This window comes from Coturnix japonica, chromosome 3 (assembly GCF_054131305.1).
Source record: "Coturnix japonica strain WE chromosome 3, WE-NBRP24, whole genome shotgun sequence".
NCBI classification, from domain to species: domain Eukaryota; kingdom Metazoa; phylum Chordata; class Aves; order Galliformes; family Phasianidae; genus Coturnix; species Coturnix japonica.
In genome coordinates this window covers 8,520,608-8,543,100 of record NC_140665.1, presented here as the reverse complement: position 1 = coordinate 8,543,100, position 22,493 = coordinate 8,520,608, and the positions used below count along the sequence as shown (strand labels likewise).

The 22,493-nt window shown below is 40.3% G+C and overlaps 3 protein-coding genes across 15 annotated transcripts in view; 2 read left to right on the top strand and 1 right to left on the bottom strand.

Moving 5' to 3' along the window:
- The window catches only part of PUS10 (pseudouridine synthase 10), a 32,391-nt gene extending 27,395 nt beyond the window's left edge, over window positions 1-4,996 (bottom strand). For 2 of the 3 annotated variants that reach the window (XM_015856765.3, XM_085541016.1), the window contains exons 1-3: window positions 4,781-4,996; window positions 3,031-3,312; window positions 1,333-1,419 (exon numbers count right to left, since the gene is read on the bottom strand). In XM_015856765.3, the coding sequence (XP_015712251.2) occupies window positions 1,333-1,419; window positions 3,031-3,312; window positions 4,781-4,906 (495 nt within the window). In that variant the 5' untranslated portion in view covers window positions 4,907-4,996. The remainder of the gene's footprint in view (window positions 1-1,332; window positions 1,420-3,030; window positions 3,313-4,780) is intronic. The other variant, XM_085541015.1, reaches the window with a different exon arrangement.
- Window positions 4,997-5,082: 86 nt separating this feature from the next.
- PEX13 (peroxisomal biogenesis factor 13) lies at window positions 5,083-11,372 on the top strand. Its single transcript, XM_015856767.3, has 4 exons — window positions 5,083-5,222; window positions 6,957-7,654; window positions 8,087-8,212; window positions 8,786-11,372. Exons 1-4 carry the CDS (start codon window positions 5,149-5,151, stop codon window positions 9,079-9,081), a joined length of 1,194 nt encoding a protein of 397 aa, XP_015712253.2. The 5' UTR covers window positions 5,083-5,148; the 3' UTR covers window positions 9,082-11,372.
- Window positions 8,087-22,493, top strand: part of SANBR (SANT and BTB domain regulator of CSR) — a 29,897-nt gene continuing 15,490 nt past the window's right edge. For 5 of the 11 annotated variants that reach the window (XR_001553729.3, XM_015856779.2, XM_085541008.1 and 2 more), the window contains exons 1-4: window positions 12,377-12,597; window positions 17,131-17,296; window positions 18,097-18,283; window positions 22,386-22,479. Coding sequence is in view for 8 of the 11 variants with exons in the window: in XM_015856779.2 (XP_015712265.2) it covers window positions 17,147-17,296; window positions 18,097-18,283; window positions 22,386-22,479 (431 nt within the window). In the remaining 3 variants the exon portion in view is untranslated. Of the gene's footprint in view, window positions 8,213-12,376; window positions 12,598-15,515; window positions 15,608-17,130; window positions 17,297-18,096; window positions 18,284-22,385; window positions 22,480-22,493 lie in introns of those variants that run through there. The other 6 variants (XM_085541006.1, XM_085541014.1, XM_085541004.1 and 3 more) reach the window with 5 other exon arrangements.

Genomic DNA, 22,493 nt, shown 5'->3' with positions numbered 1-22,493 from the left:
CTCTTCTGGAACTAGAAATGGAAAAGACCCGATCACTGGCACCCTGGAAATAATAGGGCTCTTCTTTTATTTTAATGGTTACACTTCTTTGGTAAACTCTAAGCACAAACTTTTTGACCAACATTGGCAGTTCTATGAGCAAATACTTAACTAGCCTAGAAGTGTTGTTTTTTTGGTTGGGTTTTTTTCAGTTTTGTTTTTGCTGTTTTTAATAAATCTCATTTCTTGGATGACCATAAAATGAAATGAGAGCAGTAAGAGTTTATCCAGACACCAAGCAAAAAGCAATTTGCTCTGGCATTATTTTACCAGTCACAGTGGCAGCTGAAGTGACCAGCACAACTACACTTACTTTTGGATAGGAAGCACATAGTCTGATGTGCAGTCAGAACATACATCATTACAAGTTACTACACTAGCTTTTTCTTGAGATGTAAGAAGTAACAGAACTACTGAACACTAAAAATTGCACAGAATGAGAGCAAACCTCATCACAGATCTATTTGCAAATCCAAGAGGATCTATACTACTTTCTGCCACAGTCACTCAAGTTTATTCTACTAGGTCTTAGAAAAGGAGGCACACAACCTGAAGACTTACAAGTTGCTTTTAACAACAGAATTTTTTAATCACTTCATTGTAGAAAACAGGGTAACATTGTAAAACATCACACAATAGTCACTTTACTGATAAAGTTATAATATACCTAATATTCTCCCTCAGTCTTAAAAAAAAGACTATCAGGGATACATGTGTCTATGCTATCACTGCCTTATGTAATTTAATGGCTAAAATTTAAACAATTTAAGTTTTAAACTTAAGTTAACAATTCTTAACAATTTAAGACAAGAATTGCTATCAAAGTAGTAGTTTTACGACTACAACAAATATAAAAATACAGACTATCAACAATGCTCAAGACAGGTGACTACCAAAATATATATTTTTACAGCATCCAAAATGCTACGAAGTTAAAGAGCTTATCTTCAAACTTCTTCATTTCTACTCTGAACTACCAATTATCATTTATTTCAGGAATGGTACCAGCTGTGCTGTTCCTTCTCTGAAAAGATCCTCTTTTACTTTTTCAGATGTAAAATAACTCTGAGGCTAAATGAAAACTAAAGTGACTCAGACACCTTATTAATTATAACAGTACTTAGCAAAAAGGAAAGGGAGAGCAGACTACACTTGTAGCAAGTTTTGAGGTTTTTTTGTTTGTTTGTTTTGAATAATAGCAATTAAAAATCAGACTGTCTCTAGTCTGTACCTTCCACAGTTACCTTCCTTAATAAACGTTCAATTTATGAAGGAATATCTGCAAAAACTTACCTCCCTAACAGACAGCTGTGGTGGTAGTGACAGAGAAAATACAAAACTGGTGAACTGGTAGTCAGAAGAATTAACCTTTTCACACATCTGGAAAATAAGAGTATTAATATTGAACTACAACAATGGAACCAAGTTGATAATTTTTTAGGATATTCTTTATTCTAGCATAATCACTGTAAATCCATATTAGTACACATTCAGACAAATGCCAAACATACGTTCTAGACTAACTCCTAACAACTTATTGAAATACAAGCCTGTAAAAAGTTCTTACTAATGACCTCCATTCTTATTTGGTGTGTGACATTATGAAATAAGAAAGCTCGTTCTTTTAAGGCTAAAATCATATACACAAATGTTGATGCAGGAAATTACACCACAGAGACCACATGCTGGAAGAGTTGACTCAGAATATTTTTCTTCATGGCACAGACACAATTCTATGACAATAAAAACTTTTTAAGTTCCTGTCATAATACAGGAACAAAAAGCTATTCACAGTAATAATTCAAAGACAATGGGACATTTCATCTTTCAGTTTATGACAGAATTTTCTCAGGATAAGTATACAGCTATTACAAATAAGCAGGGACATCATCTAAACATCTACTTTACTTTGATATAAGAATCATGTTAGTCACTGGAATGATAGCATGAACCCAAACATGCATCAAATGTCTTAAAGTAAGCTAGTGAAAGCTGATGGCTAGATGTCTCTACTAGAAGGAACAAAGACTAATTTTGAGCTTTCAGGATGAAATCCACATCTTTGATAAGGAAATTTCCTTGTAAGAGAATCAGATGTTGTGGTGCCTTAATAAATGTGCCTGTGCACAAGAGCAAGTTGTAAGATTTTCCACTGTCACAAAAGAGTGTAACTCTGAAACAAGTCTTAAAAGTAGGTTCAATGAAAAGTATATGTACTCTCTCAACGGAGACAAAAAAGAAAGAAGCATCCAATAATTCAACAGAATCTATGTAGTATGCTCTCTTAGCCCTAGTTATTAATGTTGTTAAACCAAATTTGTTTCTATTAAAGCTCAGTCAAACATCTCAAATGCAATTGGAATTTTTAGCTAATATTTTGGTTTGTCACATAAGCAACTGTATTGCTCAGAGATGACATCTGCAACACGCATTATGTTCATACTCTCTCTTAACTCCATTTTTCTTCATTATCTGCAATGCTGTACCACCAAATACATTTTTCCTTTGTGGGTTTCTAAATAGTGCTATATAGTAAAGAAACACTCCTGTGTTAGAAACAGACAGTTAAACTAAACAGAAGAGCATTTGATGACTCCTCATATTGCCCTTACACAGCTAAAAGAGGAGAGAGATTGGTTTATAGTGGTTTCATTTGAACTCTAAGCTCCTAACCTGATTACAAAAATACATTCCTGTTATTCCACTGCACCTATACCTTTCTTTCAAAGTTACATTATAACAAACCTTGGACAAAACATGGTCACACATTTTATTTCCCAGCTGCAAAACAGGTACGCAAATACTGTGTCAGTGAGCTGTATGTAGCTGAATGGCACAACTCAAATATTCAACACAAGAAAATGTTTCGGTTTGGTTTGCTCTCTCTGTCAATTGTTTAACTGTACAGTGTTTCTAATCACCAGATCTATACTGCAGGCCCTAACATACAAAAGCTCCTAAAAAATATACTTGTAGATTAAGATTATTTACCTTTTTAACAAAGTCAGCCTCGCAGAACTCCTGAAGAATTCCCAAACAGACATTGCAAACCTCTGCAGCTGAGTTCTCCGCAGCTGAGTTCTGCACAGCAGCATTATCATCATTAACCAAAGGAATCTGTCTGAGCGCTCCATTCTGGTTCAGATCTTCAGGCCCTCCTTCTGCATGTCCAAGTCTGAATCGCTTACAAGGTGGATCAGCTACATCAAAGCAAGTTGTATCTTCTTTTTCTTGATTACCGTTCAGGAATTGTTTCAAATCCTTCATCAAATCCTAACACAAACACTGGGATTTTACTTTGTTGACTTTTCCTCTCGAATTCAGTGCTATAAAAAGCACTTACAAACACAGGTTTAAAAAGCAGAAGAAACCACCTGTAGCTTTAGTCTTTGTGTATGTAATTAGCAACTTGTAAAGATACCAAAAAGACACTCGCACAATAAAAAACAAAAGCTCCAATCTGTACTTCTGTCAAAACGTTACCACCCCTACAAAACTTTTTTTGCTTAACAGACTTCTTTACTTTCCAAGAACACTGGAAACATTTTAAAGACCAACTTGCAGAAATGCATTTATCTTCAGCCTTGTCACTGTTCAAGGAAAATATGTGTCTACTGCCTTTTTGCCATTTCTTACCTAAGAATTTAATACTCCAACACTGACAGCCCACACAACGAAGACAGCTGGCTACCACAGTATGAGAAGAAAATTAGAGCAGATAAATGCAATAGTGAAATTAAACACACATGACAAAGTACGTCTCATTCATTCATGTAATGAGAAGCTTATGAATATTCATGAATGTGCTAGTGAGGAGAGAGAATTAACCATATATCTGAAATTTAGGAAGGATGAAAGGTAGAGGTAACACTCGGGTCAGAAGAAAAAATAAGGATTTATTAAGACATCTTCAATAACAGCATTTACTGTCGCAACTCAGATGAAAATTGGATAGAGCTGCAAAAGCATGATAAATGGCACACAGAACAAACACTTCTCAACAGACTGATTAAAAATGAAACAGGATTAGGAAGAAAGACGTGAAAGAAGAATTCTGGAGAGTCTAAACTTGAGTGAAAGTGAAATAATCAAGGCAAACACCGTAACACACAAGCATAAAGAGACATTAGGGCAGATACACGGAAATAATGGGCCTATATAATGAGAACTCTATGAATCAACGTGGTGGAGGAGCAAGTAGTCAAAAACAATTTGAGAAGCACATAATACAAAGACACAGGAAGGCTGACGGTGCACAACTGGGAAAACAATTCAGAATGCTGAATTTCAGCAGAAGGTCAGCTAAATAGGGTGCCTAATAACACTGCTGGAATGACAGCGGAGCATCAACTGCGCCATTCTTCAGCTACATCCCTCAGCCAATGCTGCTGGAAGACGGAAGGAATTTGAGGCAAGAAGAGAAAGCCCCCAATCAGCTGCTGTGACCCACAGCCCCTTTGTGACTTACTGTGTTAAAGGAAAAACGAAGGAGGGAACTGTCGGGGATACACTGCTTGAGTGATAGAGCCATGCTGTGCAGCACAGCAACTTAATGAACCTAACACCAAACTGACGGGAATTCTTACACCACAGCACTACTGTAATTTCTCACACTTGCACAGAGCTTTCCCAACAGGCAATGTCCAAGAATACAAACAATATCCTTCTCCTCCAAGTAGTGTACAGCACGATACTGCATTCATACGGCCACATGTTCTAATCAGAAATACAAAGAACAAACCTTGTATGGATGCCTATAAAGCGTCTGTGATCCCACACGGCAGAACCTGAAAATACATCGTGGGCATGTGCCAGCACCCAGTAACAGCTGAACAATCGGCCTGTCCTTTTCTGTTAGAGAAGACATGCTGGACAACACTAATAATCACAGTACTAAATACGGGCCGCACTGAGCACGGGAGCGGCAAACCCAGCGCGGCGCGGGGCGGAGCGCGTCGATAGAGCGCAGGGCGGAGCACGTAGCGCGGTGCCCGGAAGGCCGCCGGCTCGATCGCTCGGCGCTGCGGCGTCCCGCCTGCCGGGGGCGGGCGGAGGAGCGCGGCGGGCCGGAGCGGGCCGGGGCTCGAACGGGGCAGCAGCGAGGCGGGGATGGCTTCGCAGCCGCCGCCTCCCAAGCCCTGGGAGAACCGGCGGTTAGTGGGCAGCGTGGCGCCCGCCTTCCAGTGAGTGTGTGCCCCTCGCACGGGCCTCGCCGCGCACTGCGGGGTCGGCCCTGCGGGCGGCCGGGCTCAAAGGTCGGGCCTAGCCCGTCGGCGCGGCGCCTTGGCCGGGCCTGGGAGATGAGGGGCGGGTTGTGCGCGGGTTCATCCCGCTTCTTGGGGAGGTGTATAGAAGAGTGGGGGGAACCTCCTGTGGATCTTCGTCAGCGGGTTCTGTGGGCTCAGAGCCAGTCTACGGAAAGTCGAGGGTTTAACGAGGTGGAGGTTGACGTGTTAGCAGAGCTGCGTGTGTTGCCACAAGTGGAAAAAACGCTGTCGTTCGTACGTGAGGGTTGCAGAGCCACGGAGTATGTGCTCCCCGTGGGAGTGGGGCTGTGTGTGGTTGATCCTGGCAGTGGAAAAGATGAATGTGTATTTGTTGACCTGGGGCACGGCTCCTCCAGAAGACAGAGTGTACTTCACTGGGAAGGATGCTGTGCAGAAAGAGTTGTCAAATGAATTTTAATCAGAAGCCAAGGAAAGATGATGGCTGAAGATGAGTCTTGTTTTCCACTTGGTGCTGTTGATTGCAATTAGGGTGAGCTGAAACTGGGCAAAAGGTTACCTCCAAACTGAACTTTCAGGAAGAACTATGCTTTCACTGCAGGCTGAAGCTTGCTGAGCAGGAGGTTTGATGTTAAGTTTTCTTGGTGAGGTTATCTAGTTCATTTTAATTTACTCCAGGTATCTAAAAATTGAGTTGTCCTAATCTGGTTTGTGGGAAGGTGCCCCCAACTTCTGTGGTAGTACCTTATTTTTACTTCTGCTTTTAACTGTGACAGTCCGAGCTGGAAGAAACAAACAGTATAAAGATGTAAATATTATACTTCACTTTAGGTAAACCTGTAAGTTTTGCTGTGGGGAAAGTTGTTCCCTATCGCATGTGTAAGTGGTACAGCAGATTGCTTCAGTATGGAAAACAGCAGAAGATGGACAGCTACTTGATAGAATTCAGATGCCAACTACTTGCACAGACCTATTACAAAGGGCGTAGGTAAACCGGCTGAAACTTACAGGCATGCCAAGAGCTAGAAATTAATTATTATTATTTTTTTAAAAAGTAAATGAGCTCATAGTAGCTCTTTCTGCCAGCTGTTAACAGTTTTAGATTCAGTCCCAGTTCAGTAGGGGGAAGCAGGGAGCCCTAGGCTGTTGTGTGTGCTGTAATCATATGAATTTTGTTAGGTCCCACCAGTCGGTTCTCCAAGGGTGACTTCAGAGGAGCTGTCTAGCTTCCTTCTTGCTGTACCATTGGCTCATTATCTAGAAGAAACAAGAACAAATGCTGGAATTAAAGCTTTCAAATTGCAAAATATTCTTGGTAGTGTGTATGAGATGCTCTTTTGCACAGGTGAATGACTTAGGAGTTGAATCAGCATCAGGTTGGATGGGTCTAGCCTTAGCATTTTGTGCTTTTAGTCTGTACAAGAAAAACAGCTCTTATATGTTTCAGATATGCTGCAATTCTACATTTGCATTGAACATTTCTTTTTTTTTTTAATGAAAGATTTGTATTTCTTGACAGAAATTCTTAATTCTCACTAACACTGTGCGACAGTATGAATGTTTGGTAACCAGATTCCACAACCTGGCACTAGCAAAGCGCAGGGTTGTATTGATAGCTATTCAGGAATGCTGGAGAAAATGAAAATATAACCTCATTTTGAGTACTGATCTTGGTTGTCTGAATCTGTTTAGGTCTCCTGACTTGGGTGACAACTTGCTGACCAGACCTGGACAACCCACAGTTGCACGAATACCTCCACCTATTTTGCCGAGACCATCACAGCAAACAGGAAGCAGTAGTCTCAGTACTTTAAGGCCAGCATATAGCAGTTCTTTTACTACAGGCTATGGTTCATATGGAACTTCTTTTTATGGAAGCTACAGCCCTTACAGTTATGGATATGGTGGCTTGGGCTATAACCGCTTTCGTACAGATGATATTCCTCCCAGCAGGTTTGTTCAACAGGCTGAAGAGAGCAGCAGAGGTGCATTTCAGTCCATTGAAAGTATTGTGCATGCGTTTGCCTCAGTCAGCATGATGATGGATGCTACCTTTTCGGCTGTGTACAACAGTTTCAGAGCTGTGTTGGATGTAGCCAATCACTTCTCCCGCCTCAAAGTACACTTCACAAAGGTGTTTTCAGCATTTGCTTTAGTGAGAACTATAAGATATCTCTACCAGCGTCTACAACGATTACTGGGTCTGCGGAAGAGCTCTGAGAATGAGGATTTGTGGGCTGAAAGTCAGGGGACAGTAGCTCGTGTTGGTCTTGAAGACAAGGCAGCTAACTCGGCAAAATCCTGGCCTATTTTTTTGTTCTTTGCTGTTATTATGGGAGGTCCCTATCTGATTTGGAAGCTACTTTCTACATACAGTGATGAAGAATCAGGTAAAGATGATCTGCAGCATGAGAGAATCATGAAAAGTATAGAGTATATTGTTCATTTAGTTATCACGTGTATAGAGATTAAACCTAGACTTGGGTAATGGAAGTGTATAGATTCTGGGGTACAACACTGAATTTTAAGCATGTGGTACAAGTATAAATAGCTTAGTGTTGATCTGAGATTCAGTTTCATGGTACACTTTATATGACTCCAAATTTGTGATTCCTTTCTATTAAATGTGGCAGGTGGAGAAGAAGGAAAAGCTATTGGTTGACTCACCAGATGTTGTCTTTGTTAGTCCCATCAGTTCTCTGTTAGAGAAGCAAAGAAATTAAGGTGTCTTCTCTTTGGTTTAAAAACCAAAAACAGACAAACCAAAAATCTCATCTATTAAATTCAAAGCAAGTAAATTCTTAATTTCTTTTCTGAAACAGTTTCTAGTAACTGGGCAAGTGGAGAAGATGATCATGTAGTTGGAAGAGCAGAATATGACTTCAGTGCGCTCTCAGAAGAGGAAATTTCCTTCCGTGCTGGTGACATTCTAAGATTAGCACCCAAAGGTAAGCTTTCAATTTTCAGTTTGTTTTCTAATCATATGTGAAATAAGTTGTGTAGTTTGATTCTGAAATTGTGTGTTTTTCGGGGGGGGGGAAAGGGGAGAAGGAGCAGGGGGAAAAAGTAAGAATGCAAAACAAAACACATTTTGACCCAAGTTTTCATACCTACTGATTTATATTTTTTTCACTTGTTATTACGTGCACTGTAATAAAACTTATTAAATAGTTTTGTTCAATTTCCCTAAAGTATGACACAGCCTAAAGTTACTCTGGAAGTACTTTGTAGTTCCCTTTGTGGCTATCCTTTTTTCATATTTGCTATATAACTGTGAAAATCCTTATGGAAATGGCAGTATGGTGGTGTCAACACTTTCAGCTTCACAGCACACTTCAGAACATCTCATCAATGCAGATCCTCATCATTTCTCTTGTGTAATAATTCGTGTTTCCCTTTTATCACAGAGTTATTTTCTCTGTGTGATTAGCTGTGCTCAGCCTCCTCATGTATTTGTGCCTCAACTGCAGTATATTTTGAATTGCTTGGTAACTTAATGCTTTTGCATTTTCTTTTTTTAGACCAACAACCAAAAATCCGTGGCTGGCTTTTGGCTAGTTATGATGGTCAAACAACAGGACTTGTACCAGCTAATTATATCAGAATACTGGGCAAAAGAAGAGGCAGGAAAGCAGCGGACCTGGAAAGGATTACAGAGCAACGTCCGTCCCTCACTGGGATGTCTGCTAGAGGGTCCACTGCTGCTGTGACTTTAGAGGAACAGGAAGCTGCTTTTGATTCTGTTTTTGTAGGAAGTAATAAAGTTCCTGTTGCATCCAATTCCACTGCAGTTAGTGGAGAGAAACAGGAACTCTAATGCACTTTCCTCAACAAAGTAACTGAATGGTGTTTTATTGATAAAACTTAGGGTATGTTTAAAATCTGTGTTGTAGTAGAACACTGATAGGCCTGTACCAGACTGGTGAAAGGATGGAGAAATTCTTGCTCAAATTTGTATGATTTCTTTTTGATTCACTTAAGGCTGTGTATTAGTGACTACCTAACTACCTTGCAGCAGCTATAAGATCTAGAGCCAAAAGGAATGAGGTGTTTATAACAAAGCAAACAAACAAGGAAATAAGGGCGGGCCTGTTTTCATTAAGTAGACAAACTGTTGATAAAATCTAGAAATCAGTGTTCAGTCTTCATTGGAATGTCACTTGACAAGATGCCACTTCAGCTGATGTGCAAACGAAAAGTAAATTTCTGTGAGAAGTTGTCCGGAACTGGAGGCTGAGGAAAATACTGATAACAGTACTTTGTTTCCCTATAAGAATTGCAAGAGATTTAGGTGACACAGTCAAACCACTACAAGTTCTCAATTGCTTGCTTTTGGTAACAAGTACAGCTTCTGTCAGTTATGACTTAGCTTGCTCTTTTTTTTTTTTTTTAATAAAAATAGTGATTACGAGAAAGAGAAGGGGGTACAGTGAGGGGAGGAGATTGGAAATTTAAAAAAAAAAAAAGCAAAGAGGCTTTGTTTATTAAAATAACATTAGAATAAAGGGCATCATTTAGTCAAGCGCTCTCCAGGTTGCTTATTTTTACTCCCTTTTATTGTATGCTAATTTAGCATCACTTCTTGCCGTTTTGTGTTGTAGCCTATTAACTGCCTGTCAGTACCTATCAACTACCACATCCCTTCCATTTTTTTTCTGTTTATATTTGTTTTTAAAGAATATCAAAGATTCCTGCATTTTAGTGCAATAGTGATGCTGTGGAGAGGCAGGAGCATACAGAATTGCATTAAGTGGCAAAGAAAATGTGAACTTTCATACTTAGTCGTCCCATTTAGCTACGTTCTTGGAGGTACATATTTACACTGACATTCAGGTGGTAAACGTTACGTCAGCCCATAAAATTTGAGAGCTCTTATTTATCAAGAGCCTTAGAAGCATTAAGACTGTTCAGAGTGTGTAGTATTTTATTCATATTGGTGTTTGAGAATTCTGTATTGAAATACAATTTTTCTTAATGAAGAAGAGAGAAAACTTTTTCTTGTAGAATATATATATACACACCCATTCTAAAGGTTAGAGGAGTGGATAAACTTACTAAAACTTGTTTTTACTGTTAAAATAGAGTTCTTATTTTTCAAGATAGAAAAAGTAGGATTCACGCTTTTGCTTAACTGATCCAGTAGTTTCAATTTGTTTCTGCAAAGATCTTCAACATCCAGTATGTATTTAAGCAACCTTTGTGTTAACACTTTAATTGAATTTGCATATCTTATCCTTAGAATTGTCAACAAAACTGACAAGAAAAATTAAGGAGAGCATATTTTTATTGCGGTAGAGGGACTGAGAAGAAGCGTCTTCTGCTGGATCCTCAGATTTTAAAGTAACCTCTGAGTGCTTGTTGATAAAGCAAGAATAAATGGCTGTGGTCGGATGTTGGGAGATAACATTTTTATTAGACTGTTAGATCTTCAAGTGGAGAGGAAGAGGAAGAAGTAGTTTAAAAAACAAATGGGAAATGTGAAACTGGATTTAAAGTAGAACATGTTTTAAAAAGAGTAAACAATCCAAATTTACTGTTGTGAGATTTACTTAATGGCCTATCAGTCTTCCATGGCAGTGGAAGATTTCAGTCAGAGGGAGGGTTTACATAAATGAACAATCCACACTTTTTAGTAGTGTCCAAACAAGTAGATTTCTATTGTAGAATCGATATAGATTTCTATTCTGTTCGTGCTTACAAGAAGTCTGGTACACAGTGCTTTGATTATTTTTAGAATCTTTCAAACTACTAATTCTAAGTTGAATTCAGTTTTTCACATTATAAGACATACTATTTTGAGTACAGTAAAAAAATTGGTTATTAATATTTGTTTTTACAGCAGTTCAACTTTTGTCTGTCATTCACTGGCATAGAAGGCTGTAACAGGCCTAACGCATTTGTGTATATATAAAATTTTAGTTTATTCTCACTTTAGTGTCATTGATCCCCGGTTTTAGCCATTTTCTGCTTGAATACTGTACGAACTAATGACAGCTGCCGCTTTTGGCTGGTTCTCTGGGTGCTGGCAGGATGTGAGTACACACACATTCAAAGCTTTGCTCAGGTTACTGAAGAATAAATTAAAAATACTCCTCTTGTCCAGTGGAAGTTTCTAAACTTGGTGACTTCTATTATTGGTGACAGGAGGGGAACGCTTCATTTTCCACAACACAGATGACATTAACCCATTTTCATTGCACAGCCATGGGCACACGTTGGGCTTTGCCAACGCTTGTGGGCTGCAGGTCACAGAATCACAGAATGACCCGGGTTGGAAGGGACCTCAAGGATCATGTAGTTCCAACCCCCTGCCTGGCAGGGCCACCAAACATACACCTTTACTAGGTCAGGTTGCCCAGGGCCCCGTCCAACCTGGCCTTGAACACCTCCAAGGACGGGGCATCCACAACCTCCCTGGGCAGCCTGTTCCAGGGCCTAACCACTCTCTTAGTAAAGAACTTCCCCCTAACATCCAACCTAAATCTTCCCTCTTTTAACTTAAAACCATTTCCCCTAGTCCTGCTATTGTCAGCCCTTTCCAAGAGTTTACTCCCCTCCTGGGAGTAAGTTCCCTTCAGGTATTGAAAGGCTGCAATGAGGTCACCCCACAACCTTCTCTTCTCCAGGCTGAACAAACCCAACTCCCTCAGCCTGTCCTCATAGGGGAGGTGCTCCAGCCCCCTGATCATCTTCCTGTCCCTCCTCTGGACCCTTTCCAAAATCTCCATGTCTTTTTTGTACTGAGGGCTCCACACCTGGACACAGTACAACAGATGGGGCCTCACAAGAGCCGAGTAGAGAGGGACAATCACCTCCCTATCCCTGCTGACCACCCCTTAATATTATATATATATATATATATATATATAATATTATGTATTATGACCAGAAGGCGGCGCTGCTCCAGGCCTGGACGCGTATCCAGGCGACAGGACGCCGCGCCGAGACTAGAGAGGGCGCTGCCGCTGCACTGCGACACGGCGCGGCCAACGGGAGGGCGGTTCCTCCGCCCCGCTCCTCCCGGCCACGCCACTGGTCGGCACCGGCGGGATGGGGCGGGGTCTCATCACCCGTCCGGTGCCGGTTGGCTGCGAGCCGCTCCCTCATGACGCTCCCCGCCTCCTCGTTCCCGCTCTGTGAGAAGGTGGCGCTGGGCGGTGCCGCTGCCGGTGCTGGCCGTCATTTGGCTGGGCGGCTCAGGGCGCTGCGGGCTGCTGCTGCCGCTGGGCTCAGCGCCGTCCGTCCCGCCGGCTCTTTCCATCCGCCCGCTCTTTGCCCGGAGGAGCAGCCGCCGTCCTCCCCGCTGCTTTGTGCTGACCTGGGAGCCCGCCAGGTAACGCTGCCCCGGTGCTGGACAGGGCCGGGCCCCTCAGCGGGAGGCGGAACCCCTCGTTGTTATCCACGGAAACGCCTCGTGCCTTGGGTTTATCGCTGAGCTCCTCGCTGCTGCTGCTGTGATTTTGTTGGGAATGAGTGGGTAAAGCGTTATTTGGGGTGCGATTAGGTCTGAGAGTTTTGTAGTGTTTTTGAGTAAGCGTTATCCCTGCACGGTGATGTATATGTGATTTTGTTACAAGCAAAGTGCGTAGAACTTAACTGCAGTTGTTCCTTTTAATCATTAGCTCTCACTATAGCAAAATAACTGCTTTTCTTTTTGTGATCCTGTTGTAGGAAGAGGTGATATATGGAATATTGGCCTTGTTAGTACCTTTACTCAAGTTTATTTTATATCTCCAGACCAGTTGATTGTTGGTTCTCCATCACTTACTCATTTCTGTGGATTCATAAACCAGATTCAACATGCCCAGAATTTAGAGTAAGGAGGTGGGCTTCGTGTCCTATAACCACCTACATTTACCTCTGGTGTGGACCTGTCCTCACCTGGTAATTCTGTACAGCAGATATTGCAGGTATTCAGTGCCTAAACTCTAGATGGTTGTTGTGTGTCTGTACACTGGTGGAATTTCCAGATTACCACAGTGGCACCGTCTAATGCTGTCATCATGATAAGGGCTTTAAGGACTCAAATGTGGGGACTGATTTACATGGGCTAAATTGCAGCATCTGCATTAGTTGGAAATTTGGAACTCGTATGCCTTTATTCTTTAGCTGTTTGACATACTTTGCAGTACGTTTTATTTAGATGCAATTGCCAAACTGCTGTGACTTCTATCTATTTGACTTATCTTTCTAAAAAGAAGGTCTTTAGCCCGGTGCTGTAGTTTGTGGCATTTTCACTTTGTTTAAATCTTGTGAATGTTGGGAGCCTGAGCATTAATTTAGCATGCTCTCATTCCTTTGAGTTTCTGATGGTTTCATTTGCTGGCCTTTTGAGAGAATGAAGGCTTATCATTATCTGCCCATTTTGTTTCCAGTAATAGCAACAACAAAAACCACCTGCTGGAATGGAACAGAAACAAAATCAGAAACAAAATCAGTGCTTCTTTAATGTCTTTGTCTCCTCTTTTAGCTACATGGACAGAAAGGTATGCAAAAGAAACTCCTACGTGTAGTATTCCTTGAGTAACAGGGTGTTAGTTAAATCTGCTAAGGTCCTGAAATTCTCTATGATCCTCGCTAATATGTTAAAATTCAAGTGACTTTTAGATTCTGCTATTTATGTGATCTTCATAAGGTACTTCAGAAAAAGTCTAAAGCAGTCTCCAAGTACGGGTCCTTACTAAACTCCCTTGCTAGTTAGTTATGGAAGTCTTGGTTAATGCCAGCAGTTTTCTCTCAGAATATACTAAAACAGTACTTTGAACTCCTCCTCATAGAATCACAAGGTTGGAAAGGACCTACAAGATCATCTAGTCCAACTGAATCAATCCACCAGTCATAATGGTTTCGTGCTAATATGTAGGACTGTGATATGTTGGTGGATGGGCATATCTTTTATGTAGTTGGCTGTAGGGGTAGAAGCATCTAGCCAAAGTGGATGACTGACACTTGGGATCAAATAGTCTGCTTGCTAGAGCATGACGGCAGAGCCACAGCAGCAAGTCAGTAGGACTAATGGTCTGGTTGGTGTGTATACGAGCAAGGGAAGAGACCTGAGATGGAACCTAGTAATATTTTTGCTTGACTAGGTTGTTATTATGTGGTTTTTTACATAGGGGTTTTTTTTTGTTGTTTTTTTGTTTGTTTGTTTGTTTTTTGTGCATGTGTTTTTGGGTTTTTTTTGTTTGTTTTGTTGTTGTTGTTGTTTCAGTTACAGATACTTTTGTGGAATCCTAAGTTTTATCTTGGCTTAGATAAGAGGTGATCAGGTTCTGCTCTGTGTTAGTAACTTGGACCTGGAAACAGCAGCTCTTGCTGCTGCACTGTATTTTCCTTATTGTCATGTTCTGACTTGCGCTTCAATTCATAAGTTAGGAAAGAAAGACTTTACAGCATCGTATTGTTTTATCATCCAGGAGCACGCTTTCTTCTAGACTGCACTTACAGTGTGCTCCTGAGAACTGGTTCTTCTAGAAACATATGTCTCTTGAAGCAACTGTTTGTGGCTTCTTTTTCAACACCACTTTTTTAATTTTTAATCTTTATTAGCTTACATGCAAGTGGATTTTTTTTGTTCCTTTGTGCTGTAGCAACTCATGGCATGCCATAACTGAGTCTCATCTGATGTGTTGTATGCTTTTTTTCCTTCCCCTCATAGAATTTAAGTGTGCAGAAGTGAAATTGTCATGGCTTTATGATGATTTCTGTTATCAGTATTTCACATCATCACATCATTGACTGCACTGAGAATCTCAGAGAAGAAGTGTACCACTACTCCCAGGAAACTCTGCTGTTCCATTTCCATTTTCTGGTTGATGGGAATGATAAAACACTTTATATCACAAGACTTGCTTTCTTTGCTCCCTGGCAGATCAGACTAAGAACTTTGGTTTTCAGAAACTCTCTCATTTATTAGCTTAAATCCCAATTAACTTGCTGGTTTTTTTTTAGGCTGGTTGCTTGGTTGTGCTATTGGTAAGCTAAGTTTGCTTTCCTTCTCAGATCATTGCCACTTTTCTTTCTTTTGCCCTTTCATTCCCTTTCTCCCCATTTTTTGTGTCTATGGGCCTTTTTGTCACCTTGTTGCTTCAGTGTTGGGACACTGGCATCAGTAGCATGACCCCATTGTTGCTAGATGATAAGGAAGCTCACCAACTGGAAGCATTGCTAAAGACTCAGCCATTGACAGAGGAATTAGTGGATGTCTTAAATGGGGAAGCATCAGGACAGTATACTGCAGGAGCTGTCTATTTGTGATGAACCCATGGTGATATCAGTAGCACCCGATGAAGATCGCGATGATCAAAACAGTCTGCTGAAGGAGCTGATCAAACTGATTAAAGGTGATGAACCCTTCTCCTCACCTGTACCATCAAAAATCCCAGATATTATAGATGTGTTAGAGGCAGATGTCTTCCTGCTCAAGCAAATGATAGTAGTAAATCTATGTTGCATGCTGCCTTGTGGAATTACTTACATAAGCATGGGGAAGATATGAAGAGGTGGCATGAATAAAACACTCCTGTATTACGAGCATGGGTGGGATAATTACAAAGCAGATCAGTCTGTAATCATTCCAGTTACTGTGGGTCCTGATCATGACTTACAAGAGAAGAAGAATGCAGGTAACAAATAGAGGAGCCCTGCCCTCAGCTGGAAGGTAGGAAACAGATAATAGTGTATTGGACTGTGCGGGTTTGATAGCCTGGCACATCAGACCCACAGAAATATGAGGCACTGGTAGACATTGGTGCACAGTGCTCCTTGAGTCATGAGGGGTGAAATTGCTTTATATTTCTGGAGTGACTGGGGGCCCTCAAGAATTGACTATGTGGACTATGCTGGAAAGAAAGGTCCCACTTTGAGTTTGTGGCAAAGACCTTCAGGAGAGAACCAAGGCCAACACCCAGGATTCTGGAGTCAAGTGTGTGGGGGTTCCAAAGAGCACTGCACTCCAATTGGGAAGGAGATATTAGCTGCATATGAGGGGATTCAAGCTGCTTGTGAAGTAATTGGTACTTAAATACTTAAAAAAATAAAAAATACAACTACTTTTAGCACGTCCACTGTCAATGCTGATCTGGATGTTCAAAGGGAGGGTTCCCCCCACCCATCATGCCACTGGTGCTACTTGGAGTAAGTGGATTGCGCTGATTATGGTGAACTCAGATGGGGAACTTCAGTCATCCAGGAATCATAGAGGTGGTCAGGGACTGGCTTGAAGGTAAAAAGTTTGATATGTCACCAAGAGAAGAGGTTAAGAGGCACCATACAATGAATTACCAGAAAATGGAAAGAAATGTGCCCTGTTCACTGATGGATCATGTCGTGTTGTGGGGAAGCATTTCAAGTGGAAATCTGCTGTGTGGAGTCCCACATAACAAGTTGCAGAGGCCACTGAAGGAAAAGGAGAATGAAGCCAATCTGCAGAGATTAAGGCTGTCCACCTGGCCTAAGTTGTTGCTGAACAGGAAAGGTGGCCAATGCTTTATTTTTATATTGGCTTGTGGATGGTGGCAAATGCTTTTTAGGGGTGGTTACAGCAGTGGGAACAAAGTGACTGGCATATTATAGTTAGTAAGCTAAGTTTGTTTTAGTTTGTTTTCCTCCTCAGATCATTACTGCTGTTTTTGTTTCCCTTTCATTCCCTTTTCCCTCCTTTTTTCAGCTGGTGGGCCTGCTGCCTCCCTGTCATGGATACAGATCTTGAGATTAAACCGTGACAGAAATACAGTCAAGTGTTACTGCTATGGGGGTTGCAATACTGTGATGTTTCCCACAGTAACTCAGAATACCTTCGGCACTCCATAAGTTGATCTATAGCAATTGTTGTAGTGAGATTTGATATCAACATTTTCTCTCCTAGGTGTAAGCAGCAAAAGATGAGTCGTGGTTTTTCAGAAAACAATAACTTTCCGTACGACAACAATCAAATGGTTTTGGATATGATCCTGTGTTCCCTAATTGGTGTTTCGCAGCCTATCAACTGGGACAGCGTGGCAAGGCTTGTTCCTGGATATACATCCAAAGAGGTGAATTTACTAATAAGGAATCTGTATACTTTAAGCAGTATATATCAAAGAAGACGGCTTCTTTGGGAGAGAGAAAAATTGAATTTGATTTTTATTTTATTTTTTTTTAATAAGTTAATTAGAGTCAGAACTGAAAACTTTCAGCAGTAGACTGGAAAAAAAGTTTCTACAAAACACTATTATGAAATACATTCTGCATTCTATTTGAATAAAAATTATTGGAAAGTAGATTTGAAATTGGAATAGGAAGTGAAAACTTATGATGTATTTAAATTTACCTGGCTAAGATTATTTTCATGGAAAGGGTGGTAGTACCTACTGACTTGAGCTTGTAGGTTACAAAATTGTGATTGACATTGTAATTCTAAGTAAGAGTTCTTATTGTGAAAGAGTGCAATTATCTTTATTGCTTGGTCTTGGCAGATACGGACTGTTCTTTCTTTGGTTGGGTGGGAATCATAAAGTAAAATGATAGGAATTATGAGGAAATTATGGCTGCTTTTAATAATACTTCACAGTGCTTTAGATTTAAACAAACAAACACAAATCAACAAACTACCTTAAAAAATTAATTTAAGCTCTTCCTTAATCTCCCTTTTGAAGATTAGGCTTAAAATTGTACGCCTTAGGAAAATAAAAGATTGAAACAGGCTCCACTGTATTTTTTTTTCTGTATGAATATGATCAAACTGTTCATGTACACAAGGCAATATAAAATACATTATCTGCCTCAATGTATAATTATTAAAAATGTACTGAAAGCTACTGCTTCATTGTCCTATCATTTAATCTTGTGACAGTGTGCAAAAAGGTTTGATGAACTAAAAAGCACTGGAAGTTCACCTGTTGACAACCAGTATAATCCCTTGATGGCTGCTGGTGAGAATCCTGTGGAAACTTTGGCTGTGTACATCAAATCCTCCTTACTTGACACACGGACAGAGTTTCAGGACTCTGCTATTGGGCAGGATTCCATTACTATAACTGGTATGTTTTTAGTTGTTCTGAAATGAATTGGCTTGGGTTATAGTCATTGTGTGCATGCTTTTCTGTGTTGAGTGCTAAGTCCACCCAGGAACAGTCTTTGTCTTTGAATGAGAAAAGTTAAGCATACTTAAAATAACGTGTACACGAAGTCTCTTTCAGTTAGTTTATGTTGAGACAGTGTATGTTTGGATATTTTCAGTAGCTTGCCTTTCTGAAAGGTGTGATCCGTGGGAGCATATAAATGATAGAATCTTAGAATGTGGAGTTGGAAGGGATGTTTAAAGGTTATCTAGCCCAGCTCTCCTGAAGTGAACGGAGACATGCACGGCTAGATCAGGCTACCCAGTCCCTGATCCATCCTTGAAAGTCTCTAGGGATGGGACATCAGCCACAGAATCACAGAATTGTAGGGGTTGGAAGGGACCTCTAGAGATCATCGAGTCCAACCCGCCTGCCAAAGCAGGCTCCTTACACTGCATCACACAGGTAGGCGTCCAGGCAGGTCTTTGTGGCCCTCTGCTGGACTCTTTCCAAACATCTTTTTTGCCATTTCTCTAGGCAACCTGTTCCAGTGACTCTGTACCTTCACCGTAAAAGACTTCTTCCTCATATCCAACCTAGATCCTTCCTCATTAAGCTTGAAGCTATTTCCTCTGGTTCTGTTACCACAGACCCTGCTAAAGTGTCTGTCCCCTTCTTTCCTGTAGGCTCCCCTTTAGATATTGAAAGTTTACCTTGCAGCCTTCTTGTCTCCAGACTGAACAGTCCCAGCTCTTACAGCCTGTCCTTGAAGGACAGTTGTTCTGTCCTTTGGATTGTTTTTGTGGCACACCTGGACACACTCTAGCAGCTCCATGTCTCTCCTGTACTGAGGATTCCACATCTGGACACAGTACTCCAGGTGAGGCCTCACCAGCACAGAGTAGAGGGGCAGGATCACTTCCCTAACCCTGCTGGCCAACCAGCTTTTGATGTGCCCCTCTGGACTGAGGGTGCATTTTACCCCACTGTCAGTGTTATTGATGAAAATATTAAAAGAGTGTTGGTCCCATTGCTGATCCCTGTGGGACACTGCTCATTGCTGATCTCTGCCCAGATGTTGAGCCATTGACCACCACTCTCTGGGCTCAGTCCTGCAACTTCATCCATTGAACAGTCCACCCATCAAATCCTTAGGCTAAACCCTTCTGCTTAGGATTTTTAGTAGAAGGAGAATTTATTTTATTTTGTATCCTCAGTGTTGTGTTGTTAACTCTGCAAACGGTTGTGATCACAGTAAGCTGTATTATTAAAGTAACTTGAAAGCTTTGTGCAGAAGGGCTGCAAAGACTCTTGAGGACAAACTCTCCTTTCCCAGCAAAAGGCCCCGTGTTTGCCATTGTTCTGACTGGCAAGAAGGAAGTGCAGGAGTTAAGAACATTGTCTGATTACTTTTTGATGCTGACTAGTTTTGCAGTGCCATGCAGTGTGTCTTAGTCAATTATGTATGTCAGTAATACTTTGACAGAGGAGGATCATTCTTAATAGTTGTGCACTTATTGAAATATCTCCTTAAGTACTTCTACTGTAATTAACTATATGACAGTTATTCTCTGGATTTCAGTGTGTTCTGAGATGTTTTCAGCACGTAGAACTAGACAGATGTGTTGCATGAGAAACTACTTTACTGGAATAATGAGTGAACAATTTCTGCACTACAAAGTGAAAAATTAGCAAAGTATCAAATAAAATGTTCTCCCTTACAGTGTTTTTTGGCATTGGCTTCTGATTTTTTATTTTTATTTTTTGTCTTTATTTTTTTGCAGAAGAAAAGCAGCTGTTTGACCTTTTCTGGAGAAGAAATGTTTTTAATATAGCTAAGAGAGATGATATATGAAAACTGTACATAGAATACATAGACCAGAATTGCTTTTATCAGCTTTCAACCTTTTACTTGCTAAACACAATACCTGAAACAAATACTTCTTGCATGTGCAGGTGGCTGCTTAGAAGATTATTAGCTTCCCAGTAGGTAGTTAAGTCTGCTCATAGAGCTCTTTAGACATCTAGTGCGTATTTTCTTTTTAACTGTTTAATGTGTGTATGAAGTATGAATGTAGTTAATTAGTATTAGTATGAAAGTAGTTACCTTAATGTTTCCTAATAAAAGGTAATAGTAGCACGATAGATTCTCTATTGCTTTTTTTCTACCACATTTTTTGTAACTTGAATAAATTGTTTTTTGTTTATATAAAACTAAGATTTTTTTTTCCCCTCACGGTTTGTGGTGAATTCATTCTCTTAATATTTCTGAGGTACTCATGTAATTCAGAATTAAGGATTTGAGAAAAGTCCATCTGCAAATTGTTTTTTCTTCATTTAATTACTTCCTCATGTATTCATGTATATATGTGTGTTACATATAAAAGTGTTCGGCCTGTTTGGATTTGCTTGTAGATTTAGGTAATAGCAAGTAAAAGTAATCAAACCAAATTCATTTTGAACTGGGTTTTGTTCTTGTTTGAGTGAGAAAACCTTAATTATTACTTGCTAATTACAAAGCAAACTACTGCCAAGTCCTTGTGAATGGCAGTTAACAAGTATATAGAGCTGACTTAGCTAAGTTAGTAGCTTTTAAAATTTGAGCCATCTATAATCTCTGAAAGAAGATGGGGAAGAAAAAACAAAGTAAAAACATATGGTGAAGTTCAGTTAATCTGCCTTGGGTGTTCTTGTCAGCATTATTTCCTTTTCTTCATTAGATAACTTCACTGTGTCCAAAATAATTTCCTAATATTTAAGAACAAAACTCTTTTTTTCTATTTTTTTTCGACAGACCTTTCTTTTTAAAATATTAATTTTATCTTGTGTTCAAAGTACGGACTTCTACCTTGGCAGTATTTCTGCTAGCATGGGTCATCTGCCTGCAGTTGAACGGCTACACTGAAGGCTGTGGCTGACCCAGTCCCTTCCAAGGTTCCCCTAGTGTCTGTCCAATAAGTTTCACATTTTATTGACTACCTTTCTTTGGTTATGGCTTTACTGAGGCTTAGCTGTGCAAGATGGTAGGCTATATCTTTGGAGAAAGCTTTGTTCTGCATTTGGTGTGATTACTAATTTTCCAGAAGGCATAACTGTTGTGTTCAGAACTGCGTAGAGCTTCAAAATCATTTCTTTTAGCTCTGCTGTTGTAGTGTAGTCATAAGATAAGAAGAGCTATCTTAGTCTTCTTCAGAATACTTCAGCCTCCTCGATTACATGAGAGGGAGAAGGTGCTTCTGGAACTACGTGATCTTTAAGGTCTCGTCCAAATTAAGCCATCACAGTAGGGAAAAGTTATTCAAATTGTGAAGCTGGGGTATCTTAGTTCTTGATGCAGAACCCAATAGGTTTATTGACTGGACTTGCTAACCTGCACAGTTTTTTTGTGTCTGTTACGCTGCCTGTGTGTGTTTGTGGGTGAAACATTTGAAATAGAACTCAGCATCCCTTTATGCTTGAAATAAGCTGCATAGTGTAGTTCTAGGAAGAGAGAGATTTAATGCTCAGCCTTTTTTGAGCATTTTTTATCTCATTGGTTGCTTCAATCCACGTATTTATGAAACTTATCAAAAACATGTTTACAGAGATTTCTTTGCTTTTATTTGGACGGAGCTTGTTTTCTAGAGCTAAAAAAAAAAAAAAAAAAAAAAAGCAAGGATAAGAAGTGGAGGTAGACTCAAAGTAGTTATATTTTGACAGTGCATCTTCCTGAAAACAGGAATTTTGATGTGGTCTTGAGACCTATATCCCACAAAGCAGGTGAGAGTTTAAAGATGGGTATATTCCCAAAAACAATACTGAAGACAGCACCAGTGTCATTGCTCTGCATTGACACAGGACTGATCTGCATTTGCAGCCAAGTGTCTGGGTAACCCAGCAATGCTGCTGATCTACACTTAAGTTTTGTGGTATTCAGAGGCGGGATTTGGATTATCTAGTAAACCTTGTGGTAGCACAGATTTATTGCTTGTAACTTAACATTGCTTTGCAATGGAAGCTGTACTTCTATTGGATTTCAAAGGTACCGAAAAGCAGGTCAGGCATTTTTTATCTAATGCAGCTTTTTTTCCTTATATTTAAGGAAGGTCCAGCACAACCTCCACTAGGAACTGTTCTTCAGAATCTGACAAAGGTCCTGTACATAAAGATGAAGAAAGCACTGATGAAAGCCAGGGGTAAGAAGGCCCTT

Bases quoted from the DNA above. Each gene is read 5' to 3' on its own strand.
- PEX13 (XM_015856767.3), top strand. From the start codon at position 5,149: ATGGCTTCGCAGCCGCCGCCTCCCAAGCCCTGGGAGAACCGGCGGTTA. The intron at 5,223-6,956 runs GTGAGTGTGTGC...GAATCTGTTTAG, and splicing joins AGCGTGGCGCCCGCCTTCCA to GTCTCCTGACTTGGGTGACA. The intron at 8,213-8,785 runs GTAAGCTTTCAA...TTCTTTTTTTAG, and splicing joins TCTAAGATTAGCACCCAAAG to ACCAACAACCAAAAATCCGT.